Source organism: Spea bombifrons, chromosome 1, assembly GCF_027358695.1.
Source record: "Spea bombifrons isolate aSpeBom1 chromosome 1, aSpeBom1.2.pri, whole genome shotgun sequence".
Taxonomy (NCBI): Eukaryota; Metazoa; Chordata; class Amphibia; order Anura; family Pelobatidae; genus Spea; species Spea bombifrons.
Window position 1 is genome coordinate 146,141,709 of NC_071087.1, and position 20,809 is coordinate 146,162,517.

The following is a 20,809-nucleotide window of genomic DNA, read 5'->3' on the forward strand; positions in this document are numbered from 1 at the left end:
ATGTTCAAAGGACAAAGCAATTAAAGCAAGAACATCTTCCATGTGTGAGCGCAATTTAAAAATACAGAGTTTGTTCTAGCCACCGACCATATTCCGCTGACCCCACAAAGTAAGACATGTTTAAATTAGAAGTCTTATTGGAAAAAAAACAAAAAACATTTTTCATGTTGAGCATTAAATACAGTTTTATATACAGTGCTGCCTATTAGACTTGTGGAAATAGACACAAAAAAAACCCAAATCTTTCATTTTGCTTTTGGTCCACTCCTTTTTGGACAGTGAGGGTGAGTGACAACAAATTAAGTTTCCAAGTGGAAAGAGCCCTTGAAAATTTGTCTGAACCAAAAAGGGCAGGGAACTAAAGTCTGAGGGTTTTTTTTCCATCTGGAAACTACATTTATTTTCACTTGCCTTCACTCAGTCTCTCACACTCTCAATGTCTTCCTAGCTTCTACACCAATCATTTCCGTGTCCATCTCGCCTTTTCGCAGCACCTTTCTTGTCTTCCCTCTTCTTGTTCTACGGTCTTCTTTCATGGTACACATCTCCTCTGTACTGGCTCTATTAACCAGGCACCCCATGAGTGCTTCTCGAAAAAGGGTCGGGCCTTTTGCACATATCCAGGGCGCACAATCCAGACAGATTCCCAGAGAAAGAGGTGCAGAAACACTTTTCTCCACAAATCCGTCTGCAATATTCTAGCTTCTTCGTCACAAAACAGTAGAGCCACAATGAGCCCCACAAGGACATCTTCTCCCCATTTATCTAAATGGGGAACAGGCTGTGCACAGAGGTTGCTTCCTTTCGCTGAAGGGCTCCAAGAGAAGCGGAGCTGCGGAAAAGTAGACAGCAACGAATGTGAGACAGCAAGGAGGGATTGAAAGAGTGAGAGTGTGAGCAAGAGTAAGTGAAAAACAGAGGTCGCCATGTCTTTCCCAGGTCAAAACACCACACTGTGCTGATTGTTTATAGTAATGATAAAGAAGTACTGCTTGTCCAATGAAATCTATTTTTTGTCACAGATTTCATTAGTCTGAGTGTCAGACTGAGCTAGTCTATTTACCACAAGGCATACTGTAGTAGAAAGGGAGGTTTGTCTAGCACATTAATTAAACATGCATTAAATGGCTAATATGCAGCTGCCTGAAATTTTTTTTTTATTATGCATTATAGAGCTTATAAACAGAAAAAAAACCTGATATCATAGATACTATGCAAATAAAACATAACCCCTAACAGGGTGGGGTTAGAATGGAACTTTCATTATAATAAATGTATGTTTGAAGCAATGGAAGCTTTGGGGTATTACATACTAAGAACAACTTATTTTTATTATTTTAAGTCTGAGAGGGAAGGGATATATTTCACCAAAACTATGTGATCACCCAATGGGATGCTAGTTATATTGTTGGATAAGTTGTATAAGCCATATACCAGATCTACCAGATATTTCATAGTTCTGGTATGGGGGGGGCTGCAAAATGTAAAAACTGTAGCAAGAGGTGTCTGGGGTTTTGATAATAGCCATCAGAGTTGTATTTCATAGATGATACCCCGGGTATGTGTGTGTGTTCCTTAAAAGTGGATTGAGGCAATGTCTTAAGGAATTTGTTCCAGTAGAGGCAGACAAGTCAAACCAAATCCTGACACAGCTCACAGACACAGGTCCTGCGCATGGCTGGAAGGGTGCTTGAAGGACCAAAAGTCCAGTTTGTACTACTAAAGCTAGTTTAACTTCTTGCTTCTGTCATCCTGGAGAGCCAGGCTACAGTTGGATGTACTTTAAAGAATAAATAAAAATAAATAAGGTGTATGCTACACTATATGAACATTATGTTGTTTTTCTCAAGTGCTAATTATATTTTGAAGACTAAAAGCTTTGATGTGTCTAACGATAAGAAAGTTGTCATTACCTTTGCAGGTAGATGTTTGTGCCTTTACAGTTGTTACTAGGTTTTACTGCCATCATCAACATTTTACACATTAATCTAACTTCAAAGGCGTTTCAACAGAGACAGGATTAGAACACTTAGGAGTTCATAACATTCTAGAAGTAACAAACCCTAGCGTTAGACACTAGACAAGGAAAACATTGTCTTAGTGTGATTGCATTGTAATTTCCATAAGAAAATCTGAAACTCCCTGTGAGGAGATGGATCATTCTTGTTTGAGAAACTCCAGTAGTTGAATGTATTTACTGTAAACTCAGTGCTAGTTTCCGGTTGTTGCTTACCCCCAGGAGCCACGTGCTGACCAGAACAAGGACACCCCCAGGAGCCACGTGCAGAACCAGTTAAACAGCCTAAATTGCGTATATTGGGACAGGTGCACACTTATGTTATCTTTAAATTTATATCTGGACACGTGTGTTCTATCCTCTTGTGGATTGGAACATTTTAGGGGTAAAGTGTTTATGTATAACATTTGTTTTAATGTTACTATAAAATGAGCTTTTTTCAAAGTGTTTAAGAGCATTGCCTGTTGGGTGCTTTGGAGCCGGGTATATGAAAGGACCTAGAGAGTCTTCAGAACTGAAAGAGGGTGTTTATGTAAATCTAAAAAAAATTATGTGATGCTGACATAATGGCGTGTTTTTTCCTGGATTGCTAAATAAAGTAGACTTTTGGTAAGTTTATAAAATAAGGTTACTGAATCTTATTGCATCTTTTTGCAAATGAGACCCACATCACAACAAAGAATGATAGATGGATATTGGGTATACTATTTTATTCTGCGATGCTGATGGTTGAACCCCACTGATTAGTATTGCTTATAAAGGCAAGATTTGCAATAAAAAAAAGATAGAAGCTATTCTTTGAATGGGATAATTCCCATAATTTTCCCAAGGAGGACACATTTCTTTAAAGTCTTTTTACTATTGGTTATTCAAATAATACAAAAGCTAAACAAAGTCCAAGTATTTGAAATGATTACTATAAACAAAATCATAAATATACAAAATCATAAAAAAATGTATTAAATAAATCCCAAAGGGAAAGTGCATAGCTTAAAAAGCTGCTGCATACAATAGGAAACTATTGCACATAATTCTCAAAACACAAGCAGTACTTAAGGAGATTGGTTACATTTATTAGGATACTTAATATGTATATTTCTAGGAGAAACATTTCTGCAAATACAAATTAGTGTTTTAAGCCAAAAATAGGAACATACTTGCAATTGAGGAGCTTGCTCATGGTTTCTAGAACTTTGTATTTTTGTATTTTGGAAGATCTAAGAAAACATTCATATTTCATTTCGGAAGAAATGTTTTGTTCCCCGGGTTAAAATCTTTAATCCAATCATAAAAATATTGTACTTTGTTTCTCAGATATAAATTACATTTTGAAACAATGTGCATACAAGCAAACATTGATCCAACTAGAGCTTAATAAAAATGACAAGACATACAGCAAAAACGATGTGGCGTATAGAAGATGTAACAGATTATTCAGTGCCACGTCTACTGGGAGCTAACCATACAGTCCGGGAAGTGGGCCATGTATTAAAAAGTGTCTTAAACATCAGTTATTGCACCAAATAACAATTGCAACGATTACACAGGATAAACTAAAGGTTTATTTGGGTGGAACCCCCAATGCATTTGCCCCTTTCCCAATCCCCCAGCAGGAGAAGCATTTGGCAAAATGTCATATACTATATGCCAGAGGTTGGTGACCAAACGGCTGAATGATAACCGTCAAAATGCTCCGAGTGAAATACCCTGGCTTGTCTTCTCTCCAAAAAAATATACTTCTGTGGGGATATTTTGGGCTGGTGGGCTGTTAAGCAGTCCCAAATTATACACAGGCTTCATAAAATAACATTTAAAAATGTCAAGCTAGTAAATGGGCACCGTTTCTGCCCTGTAACTTCCAAAAATGTGTACAAAATGTGTATTTTTTCAAATATTTTCATTATTTTAATGTATTATTCACACTAAACATAGGACTATACATCTAAAAATGATATAAAAAGAAAGCTCTATCTGTCCTTGAAAAATACATTATAGAAATTGATATATAATTTGTGTGGGTACACATAAAATTACAAGTAGAATTGTGGTCTAGGAAACCAAACACTCAGTAAAAAGGGTTTAGAATGCATTATTCTATACTAGGGGGTCGGGGATACTAGACAGTCTATTTAAATACATTTTGGAAAATTTGTTTATTAAAATGATATAGACACATGTAAAGTTGGGTTCATCTAAGGGTCTCAGAAGAGTCATTCACCAGTTTGGATACACATAAGTTTTACCAAAAAAATAGGGTTTTTGCACACTCTTTCTAGACTAAAAAGAACAAGAGCATTAAAAGGCCTTAAAAAGGTCAGTGTACTTTAGTTAATTTTGTAGGGACTGTTCACATACTGAATACTAGTTTATACCCACAATGTCCAACTAGATGTCTGTCAGGAGCTGTGTGAATATAAAAAACATTTACATTCTTCAATATAGTCTGGCTGCTGCTCCACAACAAAAACCATCAGCTCTTGAAGTTTGCAAGATACTTAGTGCCAATGCGTTGGGATTTAAGATGCATCGCTGGGATCAGCAGGGACAAAGCACACACAGCAGTGTCTCCGAAAACCATATATCCCTCCAGTACATCTCATATACCAAAAGTGGTTGGGTCATCACCCCTCAGGTAACTGTAGTTTATAACTGCTCCCAACACACAGCATGTAAGGGTTCCAATTCAGTAGTCCTCGGTGTATACAAGCCCAGGGGTATGGTTTTCCACAGCGCCGGCAGGTTTGGGCCAGTAAAAAAACTCCAAAATGACCACAATGCTTTCTCCCTGTACCGAGCCAGTATATAACTTAGGGCTTACGTTCTGTTGATGCTTTGATATCGCAGACACGATTCTGATGTTAAATAATCTACCCTGTAACAATAAAACCCTCAGAGTTTAGGTTAGACACCTTGAAGAAACCAGGGAAAGTACAGGGTGCCAACTAAATGCACAGCAGACACGAAAGCTACGCACAAATTCACTATGCAGACAAAGAAAAAGAAGAAAAAAATATGCCTATTACAGAGAAGAAAGATTTAAAAAACATATCTATAGATCGGATATTCAATAACATCTTAACTTTTGTTGTTGGGGGCACCTTTGCGTTGCCCGTCTAAAAAAAAGTCCAAAAAAACATTACCACACAAAAAAGAAAATGAGTCAACTAGAACTAGGATTATTCTTGGATTGTTTACAGACTATCAATATTTAATCAGGACCTCTGCACATTTTATGAAAAAATGTTTTCAGAAGATATTATTTGACTCAGCACATTTTAAAAAGAACTCCTTATCCCGAATTCATAACACCCAAGACGCCCTTTCATCATCTAATGCGCATCAGAAACAGAGACCTAACAGCGCTAAGCTAAATAATGCATTTGTCTGTGGTGCTTTTCATTTTCAATTTCCAGAGCAAACTGATAAAAAGTGTATAGCTCCAAATATATAGTAAAACAGGAGCTGGCATTTGTATCATTATTAGAGCAAATAAAGTGGAACACTGGAAAGAGTCTTTGTTCTAGTCTCCTGGTAAGCAGATTTTTTTTTCTTATAAACTTGCATTACAAGTATTCCGCAGAACAGGATAAAATTAACGTCTGTTCACATGCATGCTAGTAATAAGCATCATCAGGTTGGTATTGGATGACTTGTTAAAATGGCCCCAGTAGAGAAGGTAGCATTGGCGGAGTAGATGCTGGTAACTTTTGGCCAGGACATATAAAGAGGTTTTAGTCTAGTACTCTAAGAGGTAGTAGCTGAAGTCTGAGAGGGCGGTCACACGCTCATAGATAATTCCCATAATTCAGAAACATTTACACATACATCAAGCATTCATTTGTGCCACTTATTAAGGTGGCGTGAACCATCATGTGACTTTCTTCAGAATAACCTGTTTACCAGACAAAATTTAAATTCAAATGGCATGAAGATAAGAAAGAAATAGCACGCTATCGTACATATCCATGAAAATTGTAGAATACCCTACATTACAGCACAATCTCTCCTCCAGTTATTTCAAGAATTTCTGAGGTCATGGTCTGCAAACAATTTCAATATTTAGCATTCTAACATCACAAACATTTCCTACTTTATGGCATGGAACAGACAGAAAATGAACTGTAAAAATGAGATTCTTCTGAATTATGTCCATCTATGCTAAACAGGTTCATGTGTAATAATTACCAACATTCGACATGCTGTTTTATCTGACAGAAGCCTCAAACGTGACTCTTTCCCATTAATATGGTAACTGTAGCACTACAAGTTACTGTTGTTGTATATGTTGGGAGGCTTGAAACACACACAATTCTTATCTTCCACGTAATTATCTCCTACTCAAATATTTAAGTTAAAAAAATGGAAAAAATAAATAAATCGCTGGCAAATAAATACTTTTTTTTTTTGCATTTTTCTTTTTCTATTCGGTATGGAATCATGGATGAGGTTATTCTCCAGAGAGACAGATTGCTCAGCCGTCTGGTCTATGCATGTCTTAAAGGAGACAGAGGGAGCAAAGGTTGCAGGATACGAAACGTGCTGCACTAAGGCTATTTTCTTTTAGGAAAGAAACCATAAGGGAAACAATTTAGAAGACAGGAAAAGGAATACTGTGGAAAGGAAACAATGTTTTAAATTTGAGTGACTATGTGTACGATTATGTTCTACATTTCTGAAATAAATATATGAGAATAGCATAATTTTAAGCATTCCCACTATAAGGGGAAGATACAACCTTGAAAACATTGTTTTGGGAATTTTTGGGTATTCGAGGTCTTCTTTAAAATTAATTTCCAAACCATTTATTTATTCAATATTATAAAAAAAAAAATTAAGCACCAAGCCTTAAAACTAAAATGACAATGTATTTCAATAAAAAGATTTGAATCGTGTAATCTTTTGTTTTTTATACCTCATGGTGGACCATAGTCGGTGACCCCTTTCATCAGTAGCAAAAAGAGCATCTATTACTCTAGACAGTCAGCATCCATTCAATAAATGGCAACTTTTAAAACCAAAATTCTCCATAGTGAGGCTTAAACCTAATTGAGTTATGTAAAAACCTCCTGACATAGGGTAATGCCCTAATAGGTAGTGTAACAAAGACAGGTCTCGTGCATTACATCGATATATTCGGGGTTCCCATGCTACAGCTGCTCCGCCTCGCCATATTAGTTTTTTGATCTAGGTAGGAGAGCACTGGGTAAGATGGCTATTAGTACAGCATAGTCTGGAGAAAAAGTGCGAGGGAGATTCAGGCCACCAGTGCTAAAGATCCTTAGTCCCTACTCAAGCAGCATACACTATATGACCAAATGTGTATGGACACCCCTCCTAATTATTGAGTTTAGGTGTTTAAGCTACACCAATTGCTAACAGGTGTATAAAATCAATCACATAGGAGCCATCTCGATAGACAGATATTGGCAGTACAATGGGTCGTACTGAAGATCTGTAATTTTAATTGTGGCACTGTTCTAAGATGGCACTTTTGCCATAAGTCAGTTCATGAAATCTAGCCCCCGGTCCACTATAAGTGCTTTTATTCAAGAGGAAATGTCTAGGTAAAAAGCGAAACACCACGCACACTCAGAGGGGGAAAAAATGGAACTCTGTAGTGAGTGATGCTACAGAGGATAGGGTGTGTTTTCCTAACTTACTATGAAAGCAACATCAGTACAAGAACGGTGGCTGAGCTACACACAGATCCATGGCTGAGCTACACACAGATCCATGGCTGAGCTACACACAAGCAGAAGATGACTATGCATAACGCCAAACATCGGCTGGAGCGGTGTAAAGCCATCACCACTGGACTCTGAAGCAGTGCAAATGTTTTCTCTGGAAGTCTGATGGAGGAATTTGGGTTTGGTGGGTGCCAGGACGACATTACCTACCGGAATGCATAGGGCCTCCTGTAAAGTTTGGTGAATGAGGGATAATGGCTGGCACTGTTTATCAGAGTTTGGTCTATACCGCTTAGCTCCAGTGAAAGGTAATAACGATCCTACAGCACAGAAATACATGTTAATACAATGCTATGCTTCCAACTTTGCGACACCAGTTTGCAGAAGGCTCTTTTCTATTCCAGCATGACTGTGTCCCTGTGCACAAAGCAAGGTACGGAAAGACACGGTTTGATGCGGAGGAAGCCGAGTGGTTCATATAGATGTGACCACATAGTTTTGGTCATATTGTTAAGAATTCCGACGCCAGCACAGCAACATAGTCTGCAATCCTTACAGGGTTAACATAAAGCTATCTTTTGTTTTGAACTTGGGATGGCTTACCAGTCTTATATGATCAGAGTATTTTTTATACCACATCATGACTTGCCTTATAGATGAGTTTATAAAAACATTTATTCCATATCCCTAGTTTGGGGATGGTTTGATGATGAATGGTAATTTATAATATTTGACCAGTTGTTTTTGCAAATGCAAAGGGAACCCACGTCACCGCTGGTAAGTAATCAAAGTGATACCTTGTGTCTAGAATTGCCTAGAATTCCCAGAGTGGATTGGAAACCCTGGATTTATGAATTCAGAGCAGAATTATTTTTAGACGTCTGTATTGACAAACACCTTCAGGAGATATAATGAAAACAGACAGCGGTGCGATACATATAATGAAATTTTATAAAGGAAATAATTCACTCAAACATAGAAACATTTTAGCCTGTAGTAAAATTACTAATGAAATCTTCACAAGAATCCCAGAGGTCTCAGTCTGATGTTGGGAAAACAGAAATGCCCATAGAAATGTTTCCAGAGTTTATTAGACAATTAAAAGCCACTTACAGAGAAAATAAGCATAAGGATTACTGCGCCAACCAAGTCTCCAAACCAGACCGGCTCCTGCATACCCTTAACATATCTTTTCAAAATTCCTCTTCCCCTGCAGACACGGAATGGTTATCCATCACTAAAATTACCAGTCCTTTTTCCACTTCTCAAACATCCCCTTCTCTGACCACCTCATAACCTGCAACCTTGCCATACCAAAGGGGTCTCGATTATTGGACAGGATTCCCAACTCTTCTGCATTGTGAATGTAGAAAAGTTTGACACATATGTAGCTTTGCAGAGTATCCAAGAAAGTACCGGCTTCTTTTTATTTTTTTTCTTGTAAACGTGAATTCAAGTGATAACATCATGGTAAGGGTCTACTCTGAGGTTCCTCTGGGTTCTGTCTGGTGAAATATCACCCAGGTGCCAGATAATTCTGTACAGGTAAGCTCAACACAGCACAAAGGTTTTGGTTACAAGGGAGAACCGTGAAGTACAGAGTTGCACCTCCCTACTGCCTTTCCCACGGAGCACCAAATGAGAATGTGTGCTTTGACATAATGTGGGTTGGTTTTCAAATTTGCCAACCAGTCTAACTGCAACTAGTTTAACAGCCATTTCTGTGTTATTTAAGCACTCAGATATTTTGTGCATTGCTAAACTCCAGTGACCAAAACATAACACAGCTATAAACCACACTTCAATATTAATATTTCCTTAGTAACATTTGGAAACCGTATCTGCAATAATAGCAACCTGTGCGTTATTAGCAAAGTATTTCACTTTATGGATAATTCTGTCACTAATTCCCAATTAAAGTGAATTCTAGCTAAATGGCACAAAAGAATTACTTAAGAAAGAAATAGTAACTGTATTTAGAATAAAATGCTAAAGTGCCAAGCTAATTATTCTGCAGAACGCAGCATCTACATATGGAACTAATATTCCTTTATTTCCTGCATATATTAGATTTATCAGATGAGTGTTCGTTATAGACATTGGATTTACAGTACAATGCCAATATAGAAAAAGCTGCATGTACAAGTATTGGAGAAAGGTTTAAAGGACTGTCGTTTTATTGTTTACTTTGACGACTGTTCTCAACAGGTTTGGGTCCTGTTTATTAAGAGATGGAAACCCATCATCTCTTTATACGTGATAACCCTAAATGGTGTTATAGGGGTAGCCATGTAAACATATTTTAAGAAGGGGAGAATTCAGAGTTATTTTCTGAAAACAATAGTTGGTCACCTGATGTCAGCCATTACACGGGGATTGCGCAAGCTTTGGTTCAATTCCTTTTCCAAGCCCAAAAGGTGGGATGCCTGCTGAAAAGTACACGGTTGTACCGGAGTTGTAGGGAATATACAAGCATCCTACAAAAGCAACCCCTTTCAGTTTGCCTGTAAAGGAAACCAGGATGCCAACCAAGTGTGACCATGCTGAACATCTGTCCAAGGTTCTGCACATTTAAAGTGCAAACATTTTTTTAAAAAAATATTTTTACTATAAACATTTCCAAGCGGCTCCTCCAGGCATCTCCAGCACTTTGAAGTAATCCTGACAAACATTTTTTTTTATGTGAAACAGTGCTTCACCAAACCCCATTCTGTCACATCTGGCTACGATAATATTACAAAATCAAGAAGCAAAAAATAAATGGGCTATATATATGTATTTATAAGAAAAGGGTACCGTAGAGCTTCCCAGTGAAAGACCACGGCTACTCAACTGCCAGGACATGAAGCCAAAATAGACAGAATGGCCCATCAGCATGACTTAATTTCCTAACGGTGTTACGGCAAGCAAAACACACACACAGATAAATCCCCCTGAAGAAAACTATTGAAAAAAGTTTTTATACTCGCATTTTAATTTCCTCTCAAAGTATGCACGTATATATTTATGCATACAAGAGAAACAGTTATCTCAATCCTTTCGTGGACTGAATCTCCTTTCTCTCCCATAGCAGTCATTGCCCCCCCCATCTCAGTTAAATGTAAAAGTTCTATTCATTAGCATATATAATTCATGCTTTAAGCTGATTTTCAGATTCATCAAATACTTATAAAAATGCCCAAACATGTAGATGGTTAAAGGTAGGTTGACAAAATTAGACTTGAAACAAAGAATGAGAATGAAGAGGGAGCGATGAAAATAGGACAGAGGGAAAGAAAAAAAATAAGAGAGAAGGTGATGGGGATGGTTGCATGTGGAGTCAAGCAAAAGAAAGTAGAATGTGTGCAATGCAAAGTTTCTACAAACTATGAGGAGCAGACATGGAAAAAGGACATTTCAGAGAAAAAAAAAAGAAAAAAAAGAAATTGGGAAGGGGGTGTTCTGGTGCATCGAGACATCCATTCCTCCCAATGATATCTGAAAGCAAGATGTTGGCTGTACAAACAGCATTCGTATGAAAGAGGAGAATGGAGGCATTTTTTTTTTTTACTTATAAGATATTTAAATACAAAAAGCAGATACTTGTGAACAGTTACATGGATGCCAAGAACTCGAAATACCCACATTTGAGGGACAAGGTGCGCTTCTGGATCAGCACAGTCTTACAATGAATCGAACTGTTCAAAAGTAGCGCATCGTGGTTCTTTCAAGCACAGGACAAAAGCAAAGCAGAGGAGCTTTGATTTCACTGCTGAAAGGGTTGGATAAATTCCCTGAATACAGATGAGGTAGAGGAAATTACAGAGTACAGAGCCAAAAACCCACAAGAACCAATGCCACTAGTGTCAGGGAGTAACAATAACCTATATATGCACACATCATACAAAAAGGGGATCTAAAGAGGGCCTTGTCATGCAAAAGCGTGCACATGACAGGGTCCACTGCAGGTTAAATATGACATACATACATTGTGTTAGATGTAAATATGATTACCTGCACTGTGCCAGTGCCTGGACCATTCCAATATGGCTGCCTGGTTGGTGCATGCGCGCAGTCACCCAGGCTGCCTTCTGTTCACATACTGTGTACCCGCACATCATTCTGTGATGTTGCAGAGAGGTTTGTGGGTGCGCACAAAGTCCACTAGAGACGTTTGTATCTATGCAGCGACTAGGGGGGGGGTAACAATTTTTTACAAAAACCTTTTCTAGCTGATTGGCCAGAACGATGTATAGGTAAGATTTTACCCCTATGAAGTGACATCTTTTCATTTTTCAATGACACTTTAGGTGCTTGTATTCTTTCAGCAGGAAATGCATCATCTTTGTTTAAATTATTTAGCTTCCTTTACTTTTCCCATTCACTGCTCACAGCAGATAATCTCGGACAGTAACACTAAAATGAGGAAACTTGAAAATTAGAGATGTTTCAAATAAACTGGTTAAATGTTACTGAAAGAAAAATATTTATATAAAATAGTTCAAATTCATAACATTTAAATAACCGCTGCAACAAAAATAGGCTATACATGGAACTGGTTCTTTTCTTGATTAAATAATGCTTATGTATCGACTACAAACTACAGGGAAGAAATGTACACTTTTAATTTGGTTCAAATGCAATCTTCCATTTAATTTTTCATTCCAATTACTGCTGAACACAAAACTTAATTATACCGGCTTCATTGTTGGAAATTAGAAATAAAGGTGACATTCACAAGCTTTTACATAGTAAAATGTCAACTATAATACAGATAATATAGCCAAGGAACGGTAGGAAAATTGATGTAAACGTCACGCAATTGTGTACCTGTGTATAATATTCCACAAATTGGAGACTTGGAACAAGGGAAAAAGCATGCTAAAGATTTGACAGTAACATTCTTTAGGTCTAGGATCACTCTAATGAAAAAGAAAATGTATTCCACTTCCAGAGTTTCATCCGAGAAATGAAAAGTGCTGACACCGGAAAGTGTATCACTGGCACGGCCGATGTACACTTTCCTTTAAAGTCACAGATTCTGAAAAAAACATACATATTCATCTTCTTCGGCCCCTCTGGTTTGATCAGGACAAGTTGCAAGCCTCCCAAGAGAATGACGGGGGTTAAACAATCTTCCCAAGAAAGGTCACCTTTACCTTTATTACAATATTTCACCCAGCAAAATTGTCATCTGCAAAGCACATTATGCCTCTCATCCCCTGCTGTGACACATATTCACCGTGCAAGCCCTAACCGAGAAAAAAAATAATGTTATGCATTGTTTAAAAGGTTTCTCCTTAACATTTGAAGCTTCCGATGAATGGCACAATGATTCAAACTCTGAATAATCTGCACATCTTGCAAGGAAGGCAACATAATGAGGTGTATTGCTTCAACTCAAGAACTGTAAACTAATTTTCCACAGATAAAAGGCTTTCCTGTGATGGAAGGCGACGCAGGAGAGGGATAATTGCAATATACGATAGAGTTATTAAAGCAGCAAGCGGGAAATGTTTGTGACCACGCTAATTCAAGAGCTGGTACGCAATAAAGAATATCATAAAACCTGGCCTGTCCTAGATGACGAAGATAAAAAGTAAAATACGCATCACGCGGTGAAATTACATTAAGACATACTAGGTAATACAATAAAATGACGCCCAACAGGCCAGCTGGTTTCATTACAAACGCATAATTATGTAATCATTTAACCAACGTCAAAGAATAAAATGTCCCGTGGAATGAATTATGTAACTGTACATTCAGCAAAACCTGGTGCCAAGATTTGCCATTCATCTTGCACAGCAAGAATCATCCTTCCAAAAACATTCTAAAAAAATATTACCTACAACAGCGCCTAAAATGTAAGCTCAGAGCAACTCATGTCATCTGCTACCACTGAACTTACAACTGACCCCGCAAAGCAAATTCAAAAAATGTGGTCTTTTCATGTTAGAACTCTTCCAAAAAAATTTTGAACCTTTCAATACATTTTAAGGCTGGAGAGATTTAGTAGAGGCATTTTGCCTTCAACTTTTTGTCGCCAATATTTAACGCTCACAGCTCATGAGCCTTGACCAACTGAAGTCAACATGATAAGAGAGCAAGAGTTACTATGTCTTCATTGGATCAACAGGGGGGGGGGGCATGCAAAGGACAATCAATAAGACATGTAATTTTTTAAATCAAATTAGAGTGATATAAGAGAAAAGGGGGAAAAGGTAAAATTGGATAGGCTGCAAAGAGGGGGGGGGTGGGTGGGTAAGTAGAAACATTTGGTAAGTAGAGCCATAATCTATAGGTCCTAGATATTTTCAGAAGTCTGCACTGGTCTATGTATTTTTGACTAGAATGTTGAATAGTGAAAATGTTTATTTAAAGCAAAACTGACACAGGTTTATGATACAAGTTATAACCCATCTTCACCTTTATTACCGGCTGGTGCTAACTAAATGTAATGTAAGTATTATGAATGATGTGTGTGGGTTCTGCCAAGATCCTTTAAGATCAATACAGTGTCAGATTTAGAATTGCTACATTCAGGAGCACATTTTTACCTTTATACCTCAGAGGTCTTTGTCTGAAGATATTTATGACCATAATGTAACATCCCTTCATCCGAAACAAAAGGCACTTTATGGACGGAAATTAGTCCTGACGGAACATTCCCCCTGCAGGGTCCAAATATTTTCAAAAACAATACAAAAAAAAGCAAGGATAAGCAGATAGCTTCAGTTTTCTGTTGCTGTGCCAAGAATTGTTTGTTTGTACACCAGCTCAGTAGCCAGAGTGGAATAGTCACAGTTTTGTTTTAACCCTCATTCTGCTCTGTGTGATGGGGAGGGTTCTCTTTCTTATCTTCTGGATGCTGGTAACGTCATGGTGAGGAAGAGGAAGAAACCTTGTTTCCCCCCGTCTCCCCAGCACTGATCACACTTCATAGACCAGGATTGCTAATCGCAACCCGTTTGATCAGCCAACAGGGGGAGCAATCAGAAATGCAAACAGGGTCTGAACAGACCGTACAAGGTCTCTTTTTTTCCCCCTCCTGAGACCTTCCAGTCGGTGTCAGGATTGACAACTACTGGAAGGAATGACCAATCACATCATGATTTACACAACAATGTACCAGAGCTAACCAAGAGTACGGCTGAACTGGATCCGTCAGCAAGCAGCCAGCATCACTTGTCTCGCGCCGACAGCGGGAAATGCATCTTCAGTGCAGTAGCGGAAAAATCTTTCTGCTGCATAAAAAATCCTGGATGTACTAGTATGCACTCTAAGGACATCCTGACATGTTTTTATGTGGATGCAACAGTATGTCTTCAGATATATTAACAGATTATAGTTAACAGCATCCAAAACAACTTTGACTGTAGAAGATAAACTGCAATCATTACAACACTTATATTAAGTATATAAAAACTCACCAAGCTGGCAGTAAGTGAAGGAGCAGACTGACCGAGTGTCTGGCTCCGCATTCGCACAAGATTGGATTTCTCCGAGGACGCTTGCCATGTCTGTTGAGCAGTAACAGCTGGTAGCAAGTATCTCCCTATAAAACAGTAAGAAACACTTATCACATCAACTTGAATTAGCATAATCTTATATTTGTATTCACATAAACAAAACCCATCCCTAAGCGGAAGAGCAGGCCAAGTGGAGGAGGTAGCTGATCTCCTTCGTAGGTGGCCAAGAAAAAAAAAAAAAAGCGTGCAGAAGGGTCTAAGAAGACAATGGTCAAGGTCTGTTAACTAGCTATAGACCCTTTGTACGTATGTTGTAGAGGACAACAGCCATCCCTTACTCAGCACCATATATTACATATACATACATATTTATAATACTTCTGGCTTAAAGGGCTTCCTCAAATACCCAGCATAAGTCATGTTACCTGGCACTGGCATATACACACACAGACATCTGTAATGCACCATGCTGCTGTCGGCAATGTGCCAGCCATCGTAGAAGTTAGAAGGTATATAAAGGTATGCGGAACAAGGGGAAGAGACATGACGTGGTAGGCTTTTATGAAATCTGGAATGGGAGGGTGAAGGGACAAGGGATTTTTATTTTATTATATAGAGATGAGGAAGATGAGGTGAAAGATTGGGACGGGGGGCTTTTTTTTTTATTAAACTAGAGTCAGCGAAGGAAAAGGGAGATGGGGAATGTGGGTATGGTTTGAGGGGTGCTTTTTTTTTATAGAAGGCATAAGTTATGTAAAATATAATTAAACCTAGGGCTTAGAGGGAATGGGTTAAGGGACCTTTGTGGTATCAGTCAGACCCTGTGTAACAGTGCCCTTTTACCACACTACATAACTTTTGAGTGGCAAAATAAAGCTAAGCATTGCAGAAGGAAGTTTAGCAGAAGCACAGGCCACCCCTGGATCAACAGATATGGGCACCCCTTCCCGGAAAAACAAAGGTAAGCAATAGGAACACAGTAGTAAGCAAGAATAGTGTATATGTCAATGTGGTTCATACGGTATTCCATGGACTGGTTGAATGTTCACCCTGACTACCCAGTTTTGCTGGAGGTGTGGTCTGGTAGATTGTTCCTCCCTTCATCTCTGGTGGTCTTGCTCTAAGATCCGACCATTTTGGTCTACGGTAACAATGGTTATCTTAGAAGTTAATGATCCTGATTTCACACACTCTCCAGAATCATTACTTCTCCATCTCTGACTCCTTTCTTTCGCTAGATATAAGAGAACCCCGACGATTCATTTGATCAACACTGCAAAAGCTGTAATACCAAAATTCGGGAAAGCTCCCATTGCACCACCTGTTGAGGCATGGCTCTCTAAAGTCAATATGATTTCCCAGATGAAGGAATTAGTCGCTTCTTCTAAGGGACTTGCTTATAAGAATGGCCTGAAGTGGTTGCCATGGGCCTGCTTTATCGCCTCTGCTGACCTTGGGGTTATTACATCATACAACTAAAATTGGCTCTCTGTTTACCACTTCTTTATTAGGAATTATCTGTTTTTGGTTGTCAACGACCCGGAGCAGTTTGTTTTAATGTTAGTTTGTCTTTTCTGTTCAAACACTCCCTTTTCAATTCGATGTCATCTTCTTATTATGTAAAGAGGTACTTGTTTTTCTCAAATCTCTGTAACTCAATATACGTTGTACTTGAATGTTGCATTTCGTTTATCACATTACCTTTTGTATGTCTTGGAAACTACAAATGCCCACTTGTGATGGCTTCAATAACATACATTGTGATTTCCTCACTATGTTGTCAGTCATGCAGCATGTATACTTGTACTTTTTCTATACCTATTGTATATCCTGCATTATATTGTCAAACATTGTACTGCTTAATAAATAGAGAATTGAGAAAAAAATGTTCTCCCTGACTAGTAAGGGAGGGTTTTTCCCCCAAGTCGGCAATAAAGAAAATATAAAATCAATAAATGTTTGGAGTAGCTAGTGATTTTGCACTAACCAGGAAATCAGCCCAGCAGCAACCACCAATCACCTCATCTTTGAATTAGGCCTGCAAAGCTATAAATAATTGCTATATAATTTTAATTACACTATTTAACCCTTAAGGACAGTTTTTTTTTTTTATATATATATATACCCTTCATGACAATGGTTTTAACATTTCTGCAGTCCTCATGTTTAGCTATAACTTCCTTCTCTCTCATTTACTGTACCCACAAAAATAATATATTTTCTTCCAGGACAAAAGGAGTTTGTTTTTGTTTTTTTTTTAACCCCTTAATGACAAAGCCCGTACATGTACGGGCTCAAAATGCATTGTTTTCAATGGGTTTAGGGACCGCCCATTGTCCTTAAGGGGTTAAATACCATTATTTTGATCATATCTAAATTATAAAAAATTATAAAATATGGTTAAAATATTTTTAAATAAAAAAGGGAAAAACCTGCTAAATGGATTCTACTATTTGTCTCGAGGTTAAACATATCCAGTGTTTTTAAGGGTTTTAGATAGCTACATGACCTTTTCAAACTGGGCCATTCTGCCCCAATTCAATTTTCTCCATCAAACCATATTTGTTTAAAAAATAGACACCCCAGGTTATTTTAAATGCTAGTATATGAACTCTTTCCATGCACTAATTCTACTACCAGCATTTGTCGAACCTTGTGATTCAGTTTTTCAACTTGGAATTTTGACATCTGGTCATTTTGCACACGTCATTTTTTGGAGACATCTTTCAAGCAAGCCAATTCAATCTAGAAGTCACAGAAGATCCTGCGCAGCTGTATCAGAAGCACTGGATGTGACATCACATGAAGTGCTTCTGATGCAGATGCTTGGGACCTGCCACGGCCTTAGAAACGATCTCATCTTGACTTTTGGGCTGCTGTGGTGTCTGGAGTGTTCTCTTGGCAAGTGAGCACCTAGGTGCAGTTCAGCCACTGCACCAGTCTTAGCATGCTGCTAAGCAGGGTACAAGCTCCTGCACGGAGTCTGACTGGGCATATAAACCCAATTGTTCCATGTGTTCCTTGGTTGATCCAGGCCTGCATGCACCTTCCAATCTCACTGACCATTTTTTCTAACCTCCACTGAAATAAACCTATACAATAAGATGAGATGACACTGTACTTTCCTTTAGGAGGGATGACGTGATCCCAGCTCATATAAATAGCAAATGGTTGATTTATAAAATTTAAAAAATGTATACTTTTTTTCTACCAATTGTATACATACCTGAGATACAAAGACTATTGTGATAGCACACCTTTAATAAAACTTAATCGACAGTCTCATTTCACATAACAAAAACATTTATAAGAACAGATGTGCCTTTTTAATATGTATGTGTATATATATGTGTGTATATATATACAGACACAAATATGAATAGATAAAAAAAAGCTTAAGTAGATAGGAGATTTATATTGCTCTTGTGGTCCAATAAAACATACCTATTGAGTAAATACTCTATTTTCTGTTGGGCTGATTCAGCTATATCTATGATCTAACTATTCCCACTTGCCTTAGAGAGTGGAAAAAGTAAAGCAGTGTTCTGAACACTTGGTGTCACCAGGGTAAGGCTAGGTTTCCACTTGGGTTTTTGTCCGGCGTTTTTTTCTTGATGAAAAACGCCAGGAAAACTGCCAAGAAAACCGCCGCTGCATTTACCTGCGTTTTGGCGTTTTTTCTGCAGTTTTTTCTGGCGTTTTAGCCTTTCTGTGGAAATTGCTTTTTTGTCCTTAGGCAGTTTTTCCAGCCTTTACAAGTTAGAAGTTTCACCCAGCTAAAAGGGATTAGGATAAATGGCAAGTATCTGCCCTCTCCTGATGTCATTTACTTGGTAGACCCTTTTGTCTCTTTTCTGTGGTTTGTAAGGCATGCTTTATTTCCAATGTCTGCTCCTCTGGGAAGATTGGCCCCAAATGATGGTGCAAATTGTTTGCTGTTGCTTTTGGCACGCAGGATCCAGTCGCGTATGTTTGTTTGTAATGGCATGTTTGTTCCAAATGGTGTAAAATTCAATATGAACCAGTCCAGGACTTTGTTTTGTGTGAAACTGTTTGTTTTCAGCCTATTTCTCGTAGGACACACAGATACTGGGTCCATCCTCTGCATTGTAACTGTGGAAAAAACGCCATAAAAAACGCCAAGACAATAAACCCACATGGCTTTTTCATGGCGTTTTTTCTCTCCCATAGACTTCTATTGGAGAAAAACGCCATGATTTCCTTGCAAAAAACGCCAGAGTGTGAACATGCTGCGATTTTGAAAAACTGCCACAGAGCCCAAAAAAAGCAGAAAAACGCCAAAGAGGACTGAAAAAACGCCAGACAGAAAAACGCCAAGTGGAAATGGCATTTTGCGATTTCCTATTGAAGAACAGCTAACATCTGGCTGCTGCGTTTTTCCACTAAAAAACGCCAGGTGGCGCTATGGGCGTTTTTAGCAAAAAAAAAAACAAATGGAAACCTAGCCTAAAGCTGATCATTTATTTTTACCAAAATCAGAAGAGCATAAGATTAGAGCATTCAGCCCAAAAAGCATTTTTAGACAATCCCGTTATTAATCGATATTTTTTTTTATAAAACCAGGTTTTTTTTTTACTTCACACAGTATATAAGAGCTTTTGATGGCATACCAGAGTCGCTTAGTTTGAAGCTTTAAGACTCACTGGAGGTTCAAGGCAGGACATTTTACAGGACAATAATTTTAACAACAGATTTCCAAAAACGTGTAAGAACCACACATCACTGTAAAAAATCCTGAGGGAAGTGCCATGTATCTTAAAGAAAAAATAACTTACAGCAGTTATATTAATAATCCAAAAAGCCATCAAACTAGACCCGTGGCTAAAAAAGGAACTTTCAAAAGTTTACCCGACAGATTGCAATTACAACTTCGTCTGCTTCAACATTCCAATGTGTTGGATTAGGACACATATTGCGCTCATAAGAAGGTTATTTTTTGTTTTGATGGAATCTTTTAAAAAACAAACATACAATTTACCATACTCCTACGTTCAGAAGATAAGCACCCAGAGGCTTAGCAAGTGGTTTACTAGCTATTATACATTATTTATTCAACAATAGTAATTAAGTAATTACACTGATTTCAGCAACAATTAATGCATTCAGCTGTTTAAAGAGTGCAAGAAATGTTTGAGAGATTTCAGAATTTTTGTAGCCCAGACGGCAAATTATGGATTACTAATTAGCCTTTGGAACGTCCAGCTGACGTCTTCTATGGAGATTATTCTTATCTGTGCTCAAACGCCCAGGTGCATCAGGATCATCTGAGATAAGAATAGGTGGATCAATCAGGCTTTTGGACTTCATTTAATTTAAAGGCCGTCTACTTTTACGTGAGGAGACAGACAATCTTACTGCTCTGGGGTAGATATTAAGTACCTCTGATGTTTATTTCATAAACTTGTTTGTGGGTTAGGGGATACAGCATTTCCAATCACCAACTTTGTGATGCACTATAAAAAAGTACAACCAGTGTGACAACCAGAAGGGTCAAGGTGCCCCTACATAAGGCATTGGTAATCAAGGAGGATTACATGGCGACAACTAAAAAAAAAAAAATACTTTGATCTTCTTACTAGAAAAAAAACACTGGATGCACGTGCACTAACATTTTTTTTATACAAAAATGTTTT

General features: G+C 38.0%; 1 protein-coding gene across 1 annotated transcript in view; it reads right to left on the bottom strand.

Moving 5' to 3' along the window:
• Window positions 1–532: 532 nt before the first annotated feature.
• The window catches only part of LOC128472552 (microtubule-associated serine/threonine-protein kinase 4-like), a 58,909-nt gene continuing 38,632 nt past the window's right edge, over window positions 533–20,809 (bottom strand). Inside the window, exons 3-4 of the mRNA XM_053454456.1 lie at window positions 15,117–15,241; window positions 533–832 (exon numbers count right to left, since the gene is read on the bottom strand). Coding sequence (XP_053310431.1) covers window positions 533–832; window positions 15,117–15,241 — 425 coding nt within the window. The remainder of the gene's footprint in view (window positions 833–15,116; window positions 15,242–20,809) is intronic.